We start from the raw sequence: 22509 nt of genomic DNA, 5'->3' as shown, positions 1-22509 counted from the left end.
GCATGGTCAGTCAGTTTATGCAGACTCCAAAGCAGGTTCACATGCAAGCGGTAGACAAGATATTGCATTACCTCAAAGGAAACCCAGGAAAATGGATCCTCTTTAAGAAAGATAGCAGAATAATCCTAGAAGTATACACTGATGCTGACTATGCGGGATCACCCGTTGACAGAAGATCTATCTCTGGATATTGCACATTTCTTGGAGGTAACCTAGTTACATGGAGAAGCAAGAAACAGAATGTGGTGGCAAGATCTAGTGCAGAAGCAGAATATCGAACTATAGTCTTGAGAATATGTGAGCTACTATGGATTAAAATAATCCTAGAAGACTTAAAGGTCAAGTGGGATGAGCCCATGAAGCTATATTGTGACAACAAATCAGTATAACCCACAATCCAGTTCATCATGACAGGACCAAGCACATAGAAGTGGACAGGCATTTTATTAAAGAAAAACTAGATAATGGTCTAGTAAGTGTCGACCATGCATCATCAAATGATCAACTTGCAGACATCCTTACCAAAGGATTGGACAGTTCTGCATTCCTCAGAAAAATTGACAAATTGGGAATGACAGATCCATATTTCCCAGCTTGAGGGGGAGTGTTGAAATCCAGTCGTTCTCAGTGCAAAGGATCTGACGGACACAAAGATCAATCCGTGGGAAGCTCTCATGGATCACGCCATAATGAAGGAACTAATTTAGGAAATAGTATATTATGGATTTATGTAATTTATTGTTTCCTCATTGAGATATCTTGTATAGAACTATAAATGGGGAAGATATTACTGAATAAATGCAAGCTTTTCCCTCTCAAACTTATTGTTTTAATAATCAATAAACAATCTATCTTGCACTGTGGCCGAGTAGAAAACCTCTGAAAAGCAGCTGGGATGAACAAAAATAACTGACAACTTAATAACAAAAAAGCAGCTACTTTATTCCATCCAACAAGGTTTAAGAGAGAAAATATATAGAGCCCCATGTTCCTGTTGTGGCTCAAGAATATCTTGGGAAACATGAATGATTAATAATAACTGTGAATTAAAAGAAGACATCACAATTATGTAATGTACTGGCAATGTCACGAAATGTCATTTGACATCTTGTAATATTCAAGTCGAAGAAGAATATTAACGAATTGCTATAATTATAGTAAACTACAATGGTATACAGATCTTTTGAAAGTTGAACAGGCTAACATGCATACTTAGTTCAAAACGGCTAAAAATCAGGACTCGTATTTGATGATAAGAGCATCATCATCATTAGCCTGATCCACAGGGGTCAGCATGAATAAGATAAGGTTTTGTTTAGGACGGCTTTCTTACTGCTTCTTAAAAAAGCTTTCTAGTTCAAAAATTCTAATTTTTGTACTAAAAAGCTGCTTAAAGAAGCAGGAAGAAAGTCATCCCAAACGAAGCTTAAGAATGGCATTACACTTTGTATGCCAAAAAGAAAAAAGGACCAGGAAAATAACTTACTCATTTACAGAATTCATTCGAATGGGTTGAAAGCTGCCTGGTGCAGGGATTCCATTGACTACATGACAACTAGATAGTCCACAGCCTACAGAATCAAGGTGTTGTTGGCCTGGTTGTATTTGAGGCTGCGGGATCACAGGGTACCCCATAGGTAAATTGTTGACTGCACTGCGAATAGGTCTACTTTGAATAAGAATCACAATAAGCAAAGTGGCAAGATTATTTGCAATAGAGCGAGATTATAAGGTACACAAGTAATTTCTGAGGAAAACAGAAACTCTATTGAAAATAGCTGATATTTATAAACAAAAAATGGAAGAAATAATAAGATATCAAGCAAAGACATTGCTACTCAGGCAGTGATGAACAAGTTGATCTTACAAAGTGTTGCCTGTAATATTGAAGTCATTGACGATAAAGCTGTGAATTTTCTCAAAATTTGTAGGAAAGTTGAGTATTTTTTGCTTGGATCAGCGTGAATGAGCCAAGACAGAACCAAGTTAAATAAAATTCGAATTGTGTCGAGCCTCAATCAAATCGAGTAGCTCAATATCATTTTAGGTTGCTTAAAAGAATGACCCAGCTTGATTTTGAATATGTAAGAAACAAAAAATTTGTTGTACAGTTAGGCTGCTTTCACTTTCTTATGTGAAGAATCCACAGCTACTAGAAAAGATTATTTATAGAATAATAATATTATAATATACCATTTCTCAAATACTCAATATCATGTTGGTAATTAAAGTTAAATAAACTTACCGGGCATAGGATGAATTCCGTTTTGTATAGGAGCTAGAGGAACCTTAGGTGGAACAGGATAATTCATTAGATGGTACTGATGCTCTAGTAACTGATTGAAGATGATAATCTGTTTTTTCAGTTTCAGCCTTGTGTAGTAAGCCCTGAAAAAATCAGAGTTCTCTTCTTCAAGCTTCTGCCATACTGAGATATTGCAAAAAAGTCAAAAAGTCTTCATGTGCATCCAAAATAAGGAAAAAAATGGCTACCCAACAAATTATATTAAAATCAGATAATGTTTGGTAGTTCATTATAAATTCAAATATAACCTATCAATTTCTATATACATAATCCAAGAAATCTAATGCAATAAAAATTAAACCACATTTCACTCAAAATAATATCATATTTAGCAAAATAAAAACTTATGCACATTTTTAAATATTTAAGGATATAATGAATATTAATATAATAATATGATATAATTTATATAAAATTAATCATACATCAATAAATTGATGTGAAACAAGTCAATTTAAAATGAATAAATAATAAAAAAATTTACCACAAAAGGTTATTACATTTAATTTTCCTAATTATATAACTTTATATATTTAATAATAATTATGTAATTCATGAAGCTTATAAAATTTATTTAATAAAGAAACCTTATCGATTTTTATATCAAGATTAATATATAATTAATAGATATTTAGATTGTGAGCAAATCAAGTAATGCAATTAAGTATTAATGGATCACTAACATACTCCTACAATAACATAAAGTCCTTCAAGTTGTCCATCATGGTCCATCTTAATCTTAACATTTGATTGAACTTGAGTTGTGCAATATAAATCTCATAAGTAATTACTATACACATCATTACACCTGAAATACTTAGCACACAAATTAGAATATCCAAACATATATTTATATCATCAAAATCTCTAAAACAGGTCATGAGATAGATAATATCAACATTGGGCACACTGCTGCACCGCAATACATTTTATATGTTGAATTGCATGTCTGTATAAGCTTAATGCATTTTGTATGTTGCGATGTGTATGTGCCCAATACATCATGCATACGGAATGACACATTTATTATGATGTGTTCTACATATTGTGATTGTATGCATGTGCAATATATTGACATGTAAATGTGATTCACTGTTATAGTATAATACATCTTGGGATGTCGAATGACATATTTGCAAGAATTATTATGCATTAAACGAAGGCCTTCCAATGACACGGTTAGGAAAATTGTTGTATTAGATTTGACTTATGTTAAGAAAGGTAGAGGTATACCTAAAAATACTTAGTTATAAAATATTAGAAATGATATTTTTATTAGATTTAAATGAGAATTTAACTTTAAATAGGACACAGTGGTGAAAAAGGATTCATGTAGCCGACCCCATGTAGTTGGGCAAACGCTTGATGGTGTTTGTTTTTGTTGTGTTATGCATATTTCAATGCATGTATGAAGGTATTTTAAATTATTTGGCACTAATCAATTGTATTGGCAACTATTATTTGAATGTGCGGAACATTCTATCTATAAGCTTATAGATGTCTTTTGTCCGCTTGAATGAGTGTTGCAGATATGGTGGCATTGCTTTGCGCTTCAGTGGCCCACAATTTTTTTACTACCGATTCCCTATTTTTCTTACTAGCGAATTGTAGCGTTTCATCCAGGATAGCCATGAGATACTTTATTATTCTAATGTAAGCTCCATCTTTTTATCCTGTGAGAGATCAGTTCCACGAATCATCTAACCTTTACTCAGATCAGATGACGACACTCAAATTGCATGAGATTGTTTTGTGATAGATAAAGTATCATGATCTGATGAGACCAAAGGCTCTGCTGATGTGCTATTAGATTTCTTTTTCTCCCCTTCATCATAAGGTAGTCCCCTCTAAATATGAATATGACATAGCAAAGGATAGTTTTCAGTATCGCAACAATATTCTAGTATCTGATATGACATTAGGTTGGGAAGCTTGATCTATGTCTATTCACCCTTCATTCTATGACATTTCTCTAGAATTACCAATATTTTTACCAAGATTAAAGCATATATAAGTCTAAATGAGACTTCCATCTAACTCATCTTTGGTGTGCCCTACCACCGAGACATATTTTCAATAGATCATTCTTTGACTATACAGAATTATTCAACCTTGCAAGTTTTTGAGCCCAACAAAATGATTGTAACTCTTCTTATCACGATTATTGATAGCATGGGTTTCTACAACAGCTCATAGGCACTTTCATATGTTGCAGTACTCAAGTATTTGCTATGATCTTCAGTCCTCATATATATCACATTACATGCTTATCTATGTTCGTAAGGGACTCAACACCCTTGTGGCATATCTACTATCACTGTTGTTGATTGGCGTTGGCATTCACTGCAACTTTTTTATGTCTGCTGGAAAGTAGCATGTATCATATATGGCGAGACTACTATAGTGGCTCATAGGTGTTTATGTCTATCGTAAATCAACAGTCATTGCTTGCAGGATATTGGCATATTCACTGAAGGCTTTAATTATTATTAATTGCATGAATACCTTCCCTAGTATTTATTGCATGTGTCATGTACATGTATGTAGATAGCATTATCATTTGCATATATGCTCATCAACATGTTGATTTAGGCTACCATTTGAGCTGCATTCATCGCTAGTTTCCCTGAATATGTTCGCTGGCGAGCTATTATTCAATACACACTTATGTCTTCTTCCTACAGGGTACCATTGATATGAGCATTGCATATTGATCACTTGATCCTTACTTGCGAGGGATCAATGCATTTGTCTGCTGTTGAATGATTGTTGACTATAGGGCATTATTGCATTCAATGTCTATCGCTGATCATTGCTTGCAAGTATATTATTACGCATATGGCAAATCTTCCAGTATTGCTAGTAGACATTTACATTCACCATGATCTCCTATCTCATGCCTGTGGAAGATCCATCATATTGGTGATAAATTCATCATCATTACTTGTAGATAGGATTATTATATGCATTACAAACCCTCAGCTATTGTATGTGAGTAAGCTGTGTTGAATGCAAATCTTCTAATGCTGCTTGTAGGTGTTCGCATTTACAACCATTCTTCATGTATTTGCTTATAAATGATATGTTGAACTCATGATGGGTCTCATACAGTGGCTCGTAGGTGCCTACATTTGTTGTGGTCCTTCTACAACATATATAAACATTGCTCATATGTAACTTTATGTGCTCATTTGTAAACTTGTGTTGCCTGACAATCAAGCTACGTTTGTTGCTAATTTATTCGTACATGTTGGCTGGTGAGTCATTATCCTCGTTGCACATTGGCATTGCATTCATAGGAGATTGGAGTACCCATTGGTATGTTGGTCGATGTTGACTATAAGCATGCAATTACACCCGCTGGTATACTGTTCATACTTCATTTATAAACATGCTACTAATGCTTATTACGACTATCATGCCATGTCTTTCAGTGCTTGCAAGATTTGATATGCATGTTTGCGTTCTATATTGGCTACATGTTGTCGTTGCATTCACCACTAAACTACTCATACATGCTGATTAGTGAGCTATCATGTTCATTTGTATGCCTTTCATTATCATTTACAAATGGGAGCATTGTATGCATTGCAAGACTTCTATCATCATGCATTTAACATTTAGGTCAGCTGTTGTATGCATGAAGAAATCCTTACAGCAGTTTGTAAGAGCTTGTATATGTTGCAGATTTATTGTACTTAAGAGCCATTCACTCCTACTTGTTAATTGGTTGGTTGAATGCTATTAGTCACTTAAATTTCTTCATTCATCATTCATAGGCAACTGTTGCTTATTAATGCTTGCCTACAAGGATCATTGTACTTACTCGTGTGATTGACATGAATGTTGCATGTCAATTGTTACTCCTTGCATGTGATTTACAATGTTATTAGAGACTTTGTTCTTTTGTTTGCAAGCAAATAATGTATTTCCCTCAATTTCATTGTTTGCAAGCTGGGTCATGTTGAAAACCACATATCATTTGCTTACATATTGATATTTAATTGAATGATTCAGATTATTATTTGGCATTTTTATTTTAATGTGGTTGTAGATTTATCAGTTTAATGTCCAGTTCCCTATAGTTCGATAATATGCAAATTCAGTCCCCTGTATCTTTATTCAAATTAGGTCCTCTGTTTATTGTGAATTTAGTCAGCCTCTCGACGTCTCCCCCGTTTAAGGGAAATATGGGAGCTGCGCCTTCCCAACATGCAACGAAGAGCGTGTATGGGTCTTCGAGGTATCTGTTTGAAAATATACAATTGTTTTCCCCGTAGGCATCGAGGATTGTACATGTACTTTAAGTTGTTCCCGCCATGCTACGAGGAGCGTGTGCAGGGCATACCCGCCTCGCCTCAAGCGCCGCACCGGATTTTCTCCCAACATGCTATGAAGAGCATGTATAGAAAGTTCTTCGACGCGCCGCGAACACCAAGAGCAGGGTTTGGGTTTGAAGAATTATACCTGAGCTATCGAGGCGATGTGACGGGGTGACAATAATGATGAAAATACACAAAATTTTCCCTTTATTCCCCTTTCTTTTTTTTTCTCTTATTTTTTTCTTTCTTTTTCTTCTTTTTTTTCATTTTTTTTGAATACTAAAAAATATTTATTATTATAATTATAATTATAGCTATAATTATAATCAGAATAATTATTTATTTTATTATAATTAATAGTAATAACATAAGTCTTATTATTATACTTATAATTAATGATATATTTAATATCAACTACAATAATAATTAACTAACACTAATCAACAAAAATAATAAAATAAAATGATAGTTGTTTTACCTGCTGTCTAGGTTGAGTTGGGATCGAGTTGATTGATGCAAGGGAATTTGATCAAGGTTAAACGTGAGTGGTTTGCGGCTGATGGGATTTCTACTTAGGGTAGAGGGTTCGATTGGAATAGAGGAGGAAGGAGGAGGTTGTGGCTATGTGAAAAGGATTGGTCTGCAACTTATTTGACGGGATTGGATCGATCGAGGATAGCAAAATCAGGAATATGATGCTCGAGATGATGTAAGAGGCAGTTTGTTCAAAGGTAGCTTGCGATTTGGCTCGATGTAGGGTGTTTGGCGGCTGTGGGTAGAGACAGATAGTAGAGAGGGGTTCGTACATGGATGCGAGGTTGAAAGATGCCGAAGTATTCAGCTATAGCAAAGATGGACGAAGACGGATTGTTTGGCTACAAGGAAGTTCAGGTAGATTTGTATGCACGACTGTAGCAACGGGAATATGCAGCTATAGCTGGATGGATCAAATGTTTGATGAAGGTGTCAGCTTCTTGCATAGGGGGAGATCGAATGGATGAAGGGATTGGTAGAGAGGGAGGTGAAGAGGGAGGGGTGAGAGCAGTGAGAGGAGGAAGTTGGGCAAGACTTGCAATAGGAATCGTTTGCAAACGAGGGAGGAAACCGAGCCGAGAGCTTTGTTCGCGAACAGCGAGGGCAAGAGGCTCAATTGAGGTAAGCTACAGGATTTCGGCAGGAATCGCGGGACAAGGCATGAGCGGCGCCAAATAGAGAACGGTAAGTGGGATTTAAGGGATTTAATCTTAGGTTTCTGCGGGTTTTTTGGTTTTCACACAAAGGTCAACAATGTATTAGATAGGGCATATATTAAGAAAGATAGAGATAGACCTACTAAGATGTTAGAAAGTATTATAAATTATCTTTTTTATTATATTTAAATGAGAATTTGACTCTTAATATGACATAATGGAGAAAAAGAATTTATGTGGTCGAACCCATATAGTGGGATAAAATCTTGATGAAGTTGTTGTCGTCGTCATAAGAATTTGATTATAACAAGGCAATTAGAGCATATATATATTTCTCTTTATGATTCCCTGCAGAACCCAGTCAAAAACAAAAGTAAAACTAAAGAATGCATAAAATTAAGCTTTCACTCTTTAATTTAATGGTTATTTCTGAAAACCAAACAAAAATAGGGAAATTATTTTTCAACAAAAATTCTCCTCAATCAAACTAGTGGGTTGAAACCAATCTCAACTCTATTCCTTTTCCATTATTATTTCTATTCTCTCTTCATCTCCTCTCTTTCAATTCTTTCAAACCAAACAAAGACTTCGAAGTAACTCTTGGTTGGGCACAAATGTTTTGCATGTGGTTTGAGATTCAACTTATAAACAAGCCAGTAAGAGGTTACAAGTCTTTGAAGATCAATGTTGACATCCAACCGTTCTCAGTGCAAAGGATCTGATGGACACAAAGAGCAATCCATGGGAAGCTCTCATGGATCACGCCATAATAAAGGAACTAATTTAGGAAATAGTATATTAGGGATTTTATGTAATTTATTGTTTCCTCATTAAGATATCTTGTATAGATCTATAAATAGGGAAGGTATTATTGAATAAATGCAAGCTTTTCCCTCTCAAATTTATTGTTTTAACATGGTATCAGAGCTTTGACAAAAGTAAAGACGAAGCCTCGCAGCTGTGAGACGGAGCTGTGCCGACGAAAGGCGAAGTAACAGCAGAAGAAGTCGTCCCTACAGGACGGAACAACCGAGCGGGCCTCTGAGGAACTTCTGCGGGACGAAACCAACCGAAGACACGCTCAAGCACGCTCAAAAAGAGCTTTAGAAGAAGCCGCACAGAGAAGACATCCACTCGAGCATGGGACGCTCGGGCACGCTCGCTCCAGAGGCTAGAAAGGCCGCGCCTTGGTTTCCTTGATACACTCAGGCACAGAGAACCTCTCTCAATTATCTGGAATGAACTGACTGCAGCAAAACCATCAGAGACAACGGCCTTAATTGTCGTTTGAAGAAAAAATTGTAGATCGTTGAAGACAGAGGCGAGACCGATAGACGCAGTGCCGTAGCCACAGCTCGATCGATACGGAAGAAGCTCGTGCCTTGCCCAAACCCACCGAAAGGGAGCTTCTTGGTATCTCGATCCAAGTATCATAACAGTCAATCCCACAGGAATGGAAAGTCGTTCGAAGGAGCATAGTCGAACTCCACGAAGGAGTCGAAGAAGCAACGAAGCTTACAAACAAAGAAGACAAACGCCACAAGAGGCCGACCAGTTCTGCTCTCACGTCGACGTCGAAACTAGGAGCTCGTTCGGAATAGAGACGGAGCTCCTCATGTGTGTGCCCTAGCTTATGCTCGATTCGAGTTTTTTAAAGACTCGGCTCAGTTCATTTTATTAAACCGAGAGGAAATCGAACAACAACAACGAAAGTCGAACAGCGACGAACCCTGAAGACTCCATCTCAGAGGGAGCACTCGCTCAGATCTGTAGAGACGCCGAGTCGACAACAGCAAGAAGCCTTAAATCAGATTTAAGATCTAATTAAGACCTAATATCAACCTTTATTGTTGATATAATCAAATCAGCCTTTATTGTTGAAATAGCCTTCATTGCTGATATAATTAAAAGTAGTCTTGTGATATCACAATGTCTGAAGAAAACTCATCCCAAAGCTTCAATAAAGAAGACATCGAAAGGCTCAAATAACTCCTGGTATCCCTCAAAAAACCTCATGCATCCCTCTCTTGCTCTTTCAGGTAAGTTTCCCATATTCACCGGATTAAATACCTTTAGAAATCATTCAAAAGGAATATGGATCATTGACTCAGGAGCCACATATCACATGAAAAACTCCATTACCCACTTCATCAACTATGATTCTTGCCCAATATACAAGAAAATCATCACTGCTGATGGTTCTTTTGTCAAAGTAGAAGGCCAATAAGATATACCCTAATCCCCTTCCCTCACTCTAAAAAATGTGCTCCATGTTCCTCAATTATCCACAAATCTTATATCCATACAAAAACTTACCAGGGATCATAATTGTCAAGTTTTATTTAACCCTACTTTTGCCTATTTCAGTATCAGGAATCGAGGAAGACGATTGGACTTGCTAAAGAGAGAGGTGGGTTGTACTACCTGGAAGAGCCAAACAAATCTAGCTACTCTATGTTATACCTAGTTGACAAGAAATCTACCATTTGGCTTAATCACTTTAGATTAAGACATCCATCAGTTGAAGTCTTGAAACACATTTATCCAAAACTTTTCTATAAATTGGAAAATGAAAATTTTCATTGTGAATCTTGTTAATTAGCCAAACATAAAAGAACCTCCTTTCCAAATAAGAATGAAAGATGTAATACTACTTTATATTTCATTCATAATGACATATGGGGACACTCAAAATCCCCAACATCTCCGGGGCTTATTGGTTTGTATCCTTCATTGATGACTGCACTCGGGTTTATTGGATCTATCTCCTTAAAAATAAATATGCGTTAGCACCATTCTTCTCATTTTTCACATCATGATCCAGAATCAATTCGGAGTCAAAATAAAGAGATTTCGTTCAGACAATGCTAAAAACTACTTCAACCAAACCCTAAACTCTTACTTTCAGAGTGAAGGTATCATTCACGAGTCCTCCTGTCTTCACACCCCACAATAAAATTGGGTTGCGGAAAGGAAAAATGGTCACCTCCTAGCCTCCACAAGTGCCTTCCTACTCTACCATAATATACCCAAATCATACTGGGGAGAAGCTCTCCTAACTGCCACCTACCTCATAAACTGACTGATGTGAAACGTACATGCGATGGAGTTACTTTAGGAAATTATAAAGAGCAATTGAAACTTAATAACCCAAAATAAAATTATCATTTATAATAAAAGAGTGATCATTAGAATTCGTGGTTTTAACTTGCTTAGGCAAGGATGAGCAAAATCCGGAAACCAAACAATTTAAGAAAACGCAAAGTTCAAATTGTAAAACTACGATGGTAACAAGAATCCACGAATTAATAAAGAGAACTTTCACCTTTGGAGCCCATACGCTCAACTAATCTAGGCTTTAGCGGAAGAAGAGTCTCCACCTTAGAATTGAGGTCGCTCCGAGGAAGAAGGAGCCTTGGATCGTCGTTCTTGGATAGGTGACCGGAGTGGTGGAGGAGAATTATCCTGAGTGCTTGCTGTGGTTGCTTGGGGGAAGATTCCAAAGACAAAAACTGAAAATTCCTGCAGGAATTTCAGTTTTGGTAGAGGTGGGAGGGAATTATCTTGATGGATTCAAATTAATCCAAATGGGTTTAATGGGGCGGTGAAAGGGGAAGAAATTTGGGCTGAATTTGTGGTGTTCATATGTCATGTGGAAGGAGAAAGAGGCCCACTATGAGTGGCCGGCCCACTAAGGAGGAGAGGGAGAGATTTAGGAGTTATGAATGTGGGGCCCAAGTTTAAGTAAGAAATTCAATTAAATCTGAATTTTAATTTCAGATTTAATTGTGGCTTAAGTAACTTCCCATTATTCAAAATGAGAGGGAAATCTAAGTTGAATTTCAAATTAGGAGTTAATTTCATTAACGAGCTCCCATAAAGATAGGGAACCAATTAGGAAAGAGTGTAAAACACAATTTGAAATTCAAACTCAAGGAATTAAAGGAAACAAGGGGCGGCGGGAGGTGGCTGCTGGGCTGGCCGGTAAGGGGTTGGCCGGAGGGAGGCTGGCGGCTGGCCGGTGGCTGGTTGGCCGGCGGTGGCAGGTCTGGCCGGCGGAAAGGAGAGGTAGGGTGGCCGGCGGCTTTAAATAGCTGAGAGGGGCGGCGGTAAGGCAAGGGGAGAAAGAAGGTGGAAATTCCACGGCGATGACGAATACGGAATTACTAACCTCGCTTGTTTACACCTTGATTTTCCACAAGATTAGATAACTCGAAAACTAGAACTCACAAAGAGATCTAGTCTTCTCCGGTGAACTAGAACTCACTAAGAGATCTAGTTTTCTACGACGAACTCACTAAGAGATCGTGGGAGAAGATGAACTCACTAAGAGAACAGGAGTAAAATTTTATTTCATCAAAACTAAATTATTACAAGAGAATGGCCATATAAATAGACCTCACAATGACAAAGAAAAACAAGAGACTAAAATGCCCCTCGGGCAACATTAACGACTAAATGCCCATAAGGGTAAAAACGGAAAAACATCAAAATAAAATACGCTACTACATAAAATGACAAAATACAAGTCATGCTCGTGGCCGTCGATCTCCGGCGTCGAAAATGCTGACGATGTCCTCATCACTGACTACCATCAAAAACCCTAGGAATGAAAGCTCCAATGGATATTTTGTCCTCCTTTTACCCCGAGTTTCGAACTCATAATAACCTTACACCCAAAATCTTTGAGTGCACTGCCTATGTTCACATCCACAGCTAGAACAGAGGAAAACTATATCCAAGGGCACTCAAATGTATCTTCATTGGATACTCTGCCACCCATAAAGGGTACAGATGTTATCACCCCCCTACAAAGAAAATGCTTGTATCCATTAATGTCACTTTTGATGAACAAAACTCCTACTTTACCAAACCTCACCTTTAGGGGGAGACTAAAACAAAGAAAGATGATGAAAGTATGCATGCACCTCTAGACCTTCCTCCACCACATCAAACCAACACTCCTGAAACTTAAACTAGGGAAGTTGAAGATAAAACTATCCTTAGATTTGGGAAGGTATATTCCAGGCGTACAAGTTCAACCTGTGATCCGAAGCATATCCAAGAATCTGAACCATCTCCTAAAAATAAGGTAAGCTCACCACCTCTCTTATACCCTATAACCAACTCTATATCCTTCAACAACTTCTCATCCTCACACAAAAATTTATTGGTTACATTAGAAAATATCCATATTCATAAAGAAATTTCTAAGACCTTATCTGATGAAATTGGAAAAATGACATGAGAAATGAAATGCAGGCCCTAGAGAAGAACAATACATGGGAGATCGTCAATCTACCAATAGGGAAAAAATGGTTGGTTGTAAATTGGTGTTCTCAGTAAAATATAAAGCTGATGGCACACTTGAAAGATATAAGGCAAGACTGGTGGCAAAAGGGTACACACAAACCATGGCATTGACTACCAATACTATCAGAATACTACTCTCACTAGCAGCCAAATACAACTGGCATCTAGAGCAATTGGATGTGAAAAATACATTCTTGCATGGGGATTTGAAAGAAGAGATATTTATGAAAATACCATAAGGGTTTAAGGAAAAAGCTGAAGGTAACAGAGTGTGTAAACTCAAAAAGGTTCTATATGGCTCAAACAATCACCAAGGGCCTGGTTCGAAAGATTCTCTAAATTCATGCTCCTTAATGGGTACCGACAGAGTCAAGGGGATCATAAATTATTCTTTAAACACTCACACTCAGGGGGAGTCACAATATTATTGGTATATGTTGATGATATTATCTTGATTGAAAATAATGAAAAGGTGAAAGTTAGTTTAAGAAAAAGTCTTACTAAGGAATTTGACATCAAAGAACTTGGTAGACTAAAATACTTTCTCGAAATTGAAGTAGCTCACTCCAGCAAAGGAAATATATTTCACAACAAAAATACATCAAAGATCTTCTGAAAGAAACAGATAAACTAGCTTGTAAACCAACACCGACACCAGTAGAACCTAATCTCAAACTGGGGGAAGCTAGAGAAGATCCATATGTGGATAAAGGGGCCTACCAGAGACTTGTAAGGAAATTGATCTACCTTTCCCACACTAAACCGGATATAGCATTTGTTGTAAGCATGGTCAGTCAGTTTATGCAGAATCCAAAGTAGGTTCACATACAAGCGGTAGACAGGATATTGCACTACCTCAAAGGAAACCGAGGAAAATGGATCATCTTTAAGAGAGATCGCAGAATAACCCTAGAAGTATACACCGATGCTGACTATGCGGGATCACCTGTTAACAGAAGATCTACCTCTAGATATTGCACATTTCTTGGAGGTAACCTAGTTACATGGAAAAGCAAGAAACAGAATGTGGTAACAAGATTTAGTGCAAAAGCAGAATATCGAGCTATGGCCTTAGGAATATGTGAGCTACTATGGATCAAAAAAGTCCTAGAAGACTTAAAGGTGAAGTGGGATGAGCCCATGAAGTTATATTGTGACAACAAATTAGCAATCAACATAGCCCAAAATCCAGTCTAGCATGACAGGATCAAGCACATAGAAGTGGACAGACATTTTATTAAAGAAAAACTAGATAGTGGTCTAGAAAGTTTCGACCATGTATCATCAAAAGATCAACTTGCAGACATCCTTACCAAAGGATTGGACAGTTCTGTCTTCCTCAGAATAATTGACAAGCTGAGAATGACAGATCCATATTTCCCAGCTTGAGGGGGAGTGTTGAAATCTAGCCGTTCTCAGTGCAAAGGATCTGACGGACACAAAGATCAATCCGTGGAAAGCTCTCATGGATCACACCATAATGAATGAACTAATTTAGGAAATAGTATATTAGGAATTTTATGTAATTTATTGTTTCCTCATTAAGATATCTTGTATAGAACTATAAATAGGGAAGATATTACTGAATCAATGCAAGCTTTTCCCTCTCAAACTTATTGTTTTAACAATCAATAAACAATCTATCTTGCACTGTGGCCGAGTAGAAAACCTCTAAAAAGCAGCTGGGATGAACAAAAATAACTGACAAATTAATAACAAAAAAGCAGCTACTTTATTCCATCCAACAAGGTTTAAGAGACAGAAAATATAGAGAGTCCCATGTTCCTGTTGTGGCTTCAGAATATCTTGGGAAACATGAATGATTAATAATAACTGTGAATTAAAAGAATACATCACAACTATGTAATGTCCTGGCAATGTCAAGAAATGTCATTTGACATCTTGTAATATTCAAGTTGAAGAAGAATATTAACGAATTGCTATAATTATAGTAAAATACAGAGGTGTACAGATCTTTTGAAAGTTGAACAGGCTAACATGCATACTTAGTTCAAAACGGCTAAAAATCAGGACTCGTATTTGATGATAAGAGCATCATCATCATTAGCCTGATCCACAGGGGTCAGCATGAATAAGATTAAGGCTTTGTTTGGGACGGATTTCTTACTGCTTCTTAAAAAAGCTTTTTAGTTCAAAAATTCTAATTTTTGTACTAAAAAGCTGCTTTAAGAAGCAGGAAGAAAGCCGTCCCAAATGAAGCCTAAGAATGGCATTACACTTTGTATGCCAAAAAGAAAAAAGGACCAGGAAAATAACTTACTCATTTACAGAATTCATTCGAATGGGTTGAAAGCTGCCCGGTGCAGGGATTCCATTGACTACATGACAACTAGATAGTCCACATCCTACAGAATCAAGGTGTTGTTGGCCTGGTTGTATTTGAGGCTGCGGGATCACAGGGTACCCCATAGGTAAATTGTTGACTGCACTGCGAATAGGTCTACTTTGAATAAGAATCACAATAAGCAAAGTGGCAAGATTATTTGCAATAGAACGAGATTATAAGGTACACAAGGTAATTTCTGTGGAAAACAGAAACTCTATTGAAAATAGCTGATATTTATAAACAAAAAATGGAAGAAATAATAAGATATCAAGCAAAGACATTGCTACTCAGGCAGTGATGAACAAGTTGATCTTACAAAGTGTTGCCTGTAATCTTGAAGTCATTGACGATAAAGCTGTGAATTTTCTCAAAATTTGTAGGAAAGTTGAGTGTTTTTTGCTTGGATCAGCGTGAATGAGCCAAGACAGAACCAAGTTAAATAAAATTCGAATTGTGTCGAGCCTCAATCAAATCGAGTAGCTCAATATCATTTCAGGTTGCTTAAAAGAATGACCCAGTTTGATTTTGAATATGTAAGAAACAAAAATTTTGTTGTACAGTTAGGCTGCTTTCACTTTCTTATGTGAAGAACCCACAGCTACAAGAAAAGATTACTTATAGAATAATATTATAATATACCATTTCTCAAATACTGAAAATCATGCTGGTAATTAAAGTTAAATAAACTTACCGGGCATAGGATGAATTCCGTTTTGTATAGGAGCTAGAGGAACCTTAGGTGGAACAGGATAATTCATTAGATGGTACTGATGCTCTAGTAACTGATTGAAGATGATAATCTGTTTTTTCAGTTTCAGCCTTGTGTAGTAAGCCCTGAAAAAATCAGAGTTCTCTTCTTCAAGCTTCTGCCATACTGAGATATTGCCAAAAAAAGAAATGAAATTAGATAATACACACCAACATTGCAAGATGTCAAAAAGCAATTATATTTAGAGTTTCTTTATCTTGTTTACCTATATTGTATCTGAGAATAATAAACCAAAATAGAATGACCAGCAAAATTAGAAAGGTTTTCATTTGATTTTCACACCTTTCAGCCATACGAGATAGCAAATTAAACGTAACTGATATTCATGTAATTGTCTGGTTTGGAAGCCAACATCTAATGTGACTTGATAACATGAAAATTGTGAAACTGAAACAGGAAGTAATATAACAAGCAATGGAGAGAAAAAAAGGAAGAAACACACATAGTAAAAGAGTAACAGCGCAAGGTATAATGGATTAAGATTTTAATTCTTGTAGCATGTATATTTTTGTTTGTCAGTTTTAATGGTGGAAAAAACATCCAAAAAAAGACCATAACTGATCATGGTGCGAATGAGTTACACAATTAAGTTTGGATAGGTCAAATACAAATAAAGACTGCTCTAAATGAAGTTGATCAATCCACATTATAAATTAAAATAATAATGAACCAAAATATTACTCTTTGAAATTTTATGTGTTTATCATGCTGTAGACCAAGATCCAAGGGAAATTTTTTGCATGGATGAACTAAAAGTTAATAAAATAGTCTTGGCACTGCAAATTAAATCATCCACCATATTGGAGAAATTTTGTCATCCTCAACAGATTATATATTTTGTGATGGAACACGACATAAAAAATAATATATTATCCCGAAGAACAAAAATATCATTTTCCTATGGACTCACAAACAAAATTTATAATTTTAATTTTAATAGAGATTTTCCCCCATTCAATATTTGTTTGAATGGGGTGTATTTTATTCTAGGGTATGTATCTCCCACCCCTATGATTAATTACATCTCAAATGTTTGTTATTTAAAAGAAAAAATTATTAACCTAATGGTTTCCTTTCTTTTGAAAATCATCTAAATATTAACTAAAATTTTCATTTGAAATTTATGAAATTCTTATATAAAGATCTTGCTCTTTAAGAATTTCAAAGGAAGAGGGGGATCGACTTTGATTAGAGTTCTTGGAATGAGAGCCAAAGGGATGAACAATATGAGTACTTGATTCTAAGAGGAAACTTAGAGGTACTCAAAACTATCTTATATTGGACTTTATATTTTAGAATCCAATTTTTATTTAAGTTGATAATTTTTAATTTAGAATGTTGGGGCTTACAGTCCAACAATACATGTTGGAGGAAATACCCGGAAAGTGGGGGCTTATTAAGTGATTGAAATCAAAATCTGCCTCAGACTCTAGAACTAAGGTGAGGACTACTGAGGGATAGTGTCTCAAACGTAAATCTAACGGAGTGCAAAGGACTTACAAACTATATCTCATATGAGGCATAGCTAGCCCAACCTTTGTAATTATTGCTCTCCATGGAAAGAGCTACCAGCTAAACCCACCTAATCAGTTTTAAAACCATGTAGTCCAATCTCAAATGCATAAGAAGATTAGGGAGGTTTTTTTTCATTTAAAATATAAGGGCTTATAGCTTGGCTTTGAGGTCAAGATATCTGACCATGAATGGTATACAGAATGCTGACTTACAAATGTTTATTTTTTTGTTATATGATCCTTAAGTTTTCTACATGAGACTTATTGGGCTATGCATAATCAATTTGAAAGTTCGTTAGGGATGTTAAGCCCTTATGAACTAGTCTCGAGACTAATCAAGAGGGGGGTGAATTGGTATTTTAAAAATTTATTTAAGCAAAGCACAAAACAAAACCAAAACAATTCACCACAAAGAGTAACGGATGTAAAAATTAAACACGGAAATAAAACAAAGAAAGATCACACCGGATTTATAGTGGTTCGGTCAAACCTTGACCTACGTCCACTCCTCGGAGGCACCCTCCGAGTATTGCACTAACTAAGTGTCTCTCTTTTAGCTCCCACAGCTAGGCGGAGAAGTCTTTACAACATACTCTTTTTCACCAACCCCTGTGCGGCAGAGAACCGACTCCTTTTGCTTCCTCCTAAAGCGGGCAGAGAACCCGGACCGTTTGCTGAAGTAAACCTCCCAAGGACGAAGGATGAAGAACGGAGAAGACGACTTGGAACCTTGTTTGGAGCAACCTTTGTGAACCCTCTCACAAACTCCCCCTCACAAATTCCTCTCTCTCTCTCTCTCTCTCTCTCTCTCTCTCCCTAGGCTCTCTCAGGTCAAGACAGCAACACTCAAGGTCTCCTCTAAGGTAGAACAAGAGATCTTAAATAGAAAAGCTTCGAAATAGCTCTTATTTTATACAAACCGACTTTATCGTCCAGGCTGATACCCCTATCGGCCTGGCCTATCAACGTAAATTTCGCTCAATCAGCCCGATCGATTTGGGACGATTAGGGTAATTTTGGTCACATCGTCCAGGCCGATAGGATATCGTCCTGGCCGATTAGTTCAAATTCGAGCCAAATCTTCCTGGAAATCGCCCTGAATTGAAGTAGGCCGATGTCAATCGTCCACGCCAGCGTCCCGGCCGATCCTGCGATCTCCCCGGCCGATGTGATCGCGCAATCAGCCTTAATTGCTTTTAATAATTACCATATTAATTTAGGCATAATTATGCAGTATCGTCCAGGCCGATAGGATATCGTCCTAGACGATGTCCTAAAATAAAGAATACCTAAATAGATCATGGCGGCTGATTCTTTCTGATTTGAGCCTATCGTCCCGGGCGATACAATATTGTCCAGGCCGATCAGCTTAATGACGGCTGCCTTAACCAGGATACCCTAATCAGGGTCTATTTTTTACGAATCGTCTGGGACGATATTTGGATCGTCCTGGATGATGTACTCAAAACAGATAACTCTAAGTTTAGACAAAAAATTCACTCAGGTGTGTGTGTACAATGTTACTTAGCATCAGACACCTTAAAGATTACATTTGACTCAAGAAAGGAAAAAACTACATTACAGACTGACTCAGACCTAATCTACCCAATCTTGAGCTGGTTTAACTTGCAGTCTCGATCCTGTGGTCCTGAAACGTTAGTAGGCATGACAGTTGAAACAAAACAGAAGTGTTTGCTATCATCAAAATTCTATTTCTGAAAAACAGATACGCAACAATCTCCCCCTTTTTGATGATGACAAACACAAGAAAAAATTCTCAGGAGTTCAATCAGTTTAATGAAGACAGTGTGAAGGAAAAGAACACAAGTCAACTATCACAATCAAAGCACAAAGTAACTAGCAGAATCAAAGTACAAAGCAACTAGTAGTACAACAGATCACTCCCCCTTTTGACATCACAAAAAGTTGGGGGAAAAGTAAAACTAGAAAAACAGAAACAAACTACAACAAAAGAAAGACTAAAAAAATGATGGGCTCTAATCATCTGAAGGTAGAGAAGGTGGTGGTGGAGGCTGCTGAAATTAACCAGTCAGTGTAGCAAACTGAGCACCAAACCAGGCTATGTCCTGGTCGTGCTGCTACTGCTGGTGAGCAATGTAAGTGTCAAAACGGGCTAAGTCCTCCGCGCGGTGCTGCTCGTAGTGGGCTATGTCCTCAGCATGTTGCTGCTCTTGTGCAGCAACGTAAGTGTCGAATCGGGCCTCCCACTGGTCAAAACGCTCCACCAACTGATCCAGCTCATAGTGTTGGCAGAGCGGCACAGGTGCAGGAACAGGTGCAGGAGGCTCCTCTTCCCCTGCCTGAGCTTCCCCGTCCCTTAGGTGGAGATTAGCATTTTGAAGAGTTTGAAAGGAAATGTTGGAGTAGAAAGCAGTGGGAAGATCTAGTGGAGCAAGATATTGTAGGTTATATTTTGTTTCTAGAACATATGCAATGATATGTCCTAGGGCAATATTTGGTTTCCTCCTATGACCTGGATCTCGAATTGTAGTCAAGTGATCGATGAAGTGAAAGATCATATCGGTTGCATTGAATTCGCGATGGGCTAAAATGTAAAAAGTGGTGATCGAAAGAAGATGAGTAATATGGACACGATCACCAACTTTTGAGATTATAGAGGTGCGAATGACATGTTGAACAATCATAGCATCTTTAAGTAAAGAGCTAGTCTCTCCAACATAAAAGTGGGATGTGGTGTTCTGAAGGAAGTGATTGGCCGGAGCCCAGTCATAATCAGGATAAGAACACAGGGTAAGGAGTTTGTCCCCTATGGTGAAAAGTTGTAGAAGTTCCTGGCAATCCTGATATGTGATCTCGACGGGGCGTCGATTCACATATGAGGCAAGAGTAGTGTAGGAAGAATTAATTATAAGGCTTGCGAAGAATTCAAACAAAAGTTTAGAATTGAAGGGGACAGCCAGAGTAAAAAGAAAGCACAAGGACGTATGGGCAAATAAGTCGAGTACCTGATAAGAGAGATAATCTGGATTGACGGTCCAGGAGACTGTGATTCCAGCCTCCTTGTAGCACTGGTAAGCGGCATGAGCATCCGCCTCCAGGAAACGAGGGTCTAGTATGACCCTCGAGGAACTTCCGGATGTGTGACGAGAGCATTTCCCTCCTACCATTTTCAGAAAATAGAGCACTAGAGCAAGAATACAAGGAGTTTAAGAAAGCTTGAGTGAAGAAAACGGCTGGAAGGCTCTGAATTTAAAGGATCGACCATATCTACCAGGCCGATCACAGGATCGTCCAGGCCGATATGGTTCAATTATTGCGTACAGGCCGATTGGTCAAAAAGGCGGTCCGATCATCCGGGCCAATCAGATATCGGCCAGAACGATTAGACACAGGCGATCGTCAAGATGAGTCAAGCCGGACGACCGCTGAAAAAACAGATCATCCGGGCCAATTCAGTGGATCGTCCAGAACGATGCCAATAATGGATCATCTGCCGAATTTAAAGCGTTTAAATCATGGGCCACGTGTATCGGCTGGGCCGAACAGGTGGATCATCCGGGCCGATTGTCCAAAAATGGATCGTCCCAAGCGAATTTATAAATTTTAAACATGCTGACACGTGTATCGTCCAGGACGAACAAGTGTATCGGACAGGACGATTACCAATAAAAGCATCGTCTGGGATGAAAAATGTATCAGCCACGATGATCAAGATGATTGTAGCATAGGACGATCATATCGTCCAGGACTATAATGGATCGTCCAGGACGATAAAGAGCAAAAAAGTCAGAATATTCAGCTGATGGAGTTTTTGAAGAAAGATGAGCAGATTGTCCAGGACAATATAAATATCGTTCAGGCCGATGTGAAAAAAATTTTGAAATCAGAGGAAGGATGGAGATGATCAGAGAAGACCCAAAAATAATGAAATCAACTAAAAATAACAACGATAAAACACGATAAAGGCATAAAAACTAACAAAGAAATAGTTTTTTTTTAAATCAAGGCATGAACATGATATAGTCTCCATGTGATTGATTTTAAAATTTATAGGTTAATGAGTTAACAACATCAAAAATCCAAAAAACGATAAAATATTTGATCATTTTAACCCTAAGCTCGGACTTCTTTAGGGTAAAATCATCTTTTGAAATCAAAAGACCTAACTCAAAAAAATCAATTGGATAAGAAAAAGAGATCTGATCAAGGCTTGGTTTCAGAAAAATATCTTATAGAATAATGTATCAAAGTAGTTTGTTACAATTACGAAATTTGAAATCAAGTCCTTGAAAATCTCAAATGATACATGAAAGCTTCTAAGTTTTAAAAGTTGGAAGAAAAGAATATAGCTTGCTTTTTGATGGGCTTATTTTATGCCTCTTGTCCATTGAATGAAGCACTTTGCGCATCTTTTAATTTTTTATACACTTTGTGTATATATATATATATATATATATATTTTTCAATTTGGCATCATTACGCATCTTTTGCTTTTGGCATCATTGGTCACTTTTTATTATTTTTTGCAAGATAAATTCTTTTCAATAAAACTCTTAAATATTCTTAGTAGTGAGTATATCTTCTAAATATTAGAGAAGAAAAACTCAATCTCTAATATAGGGAAGAACAAATCACAAAACAGAATAAAAAATCATATGAGAGATGCATTGACAGGATAACGAGAAATCTTGAAGTAAAAAAACTTTGATTATTATAAATATAAGCTAGATTAATGTAGCAAGGTAGAAAAGATCTTAATTGCAAAAT

General features: G+C 37.2%; 1 protein-coding gene across 6 annotated transcripts in view; it reads right to left on the bottom strand.

Moving 5' to 3' along the window:
* Positions 1–22509, bottom strand: part of LOC110100024 — a 77351-nt gene that overhangs the window by 16223 nt on the left and 38619 nt on the right. For all 6 annotated transcript variants that reach the window (XM_028697752.1, XM_028697750.1, XM_028697756.1 and 3 more), the window contains 2 exons: positions 16169–16351; positions 15412–15574 (listed from right to left, as the gene is read on the bottom strand). In XM_028697752.1, coding sequence (XP_028553585.1) covers positions 15412–15574; positions 16169–16351 — 346 coding nt within the window. The remainder of the gene's footprint in view (positions 1–15411; positions 15575–16168; positions 16352–22509) is intronic.

The sequence above is a fragment of the Dendrobium catenatum genome, unplaced genomic scaffold, assembly GCF_001605985.2.
Source record: "Dendrobium catenatum unplaced genomic scaffold, ASM160598v2 fragScaff_scaffold_993, whole genome shotgun sequence".
NCBI classification, from domain to species: Eukaryota; Viridiplantae; Streptophyta; class Magnoliopsida; order Asparagales; family Orchidaceae; genus Dendrobium; species Dendrobium catenatum.
The sequence above is the reverse complement of the archived record's forward strand: the minus strand, read 5'-3'. Positions and strand labels throughout refer to the sequence as shown.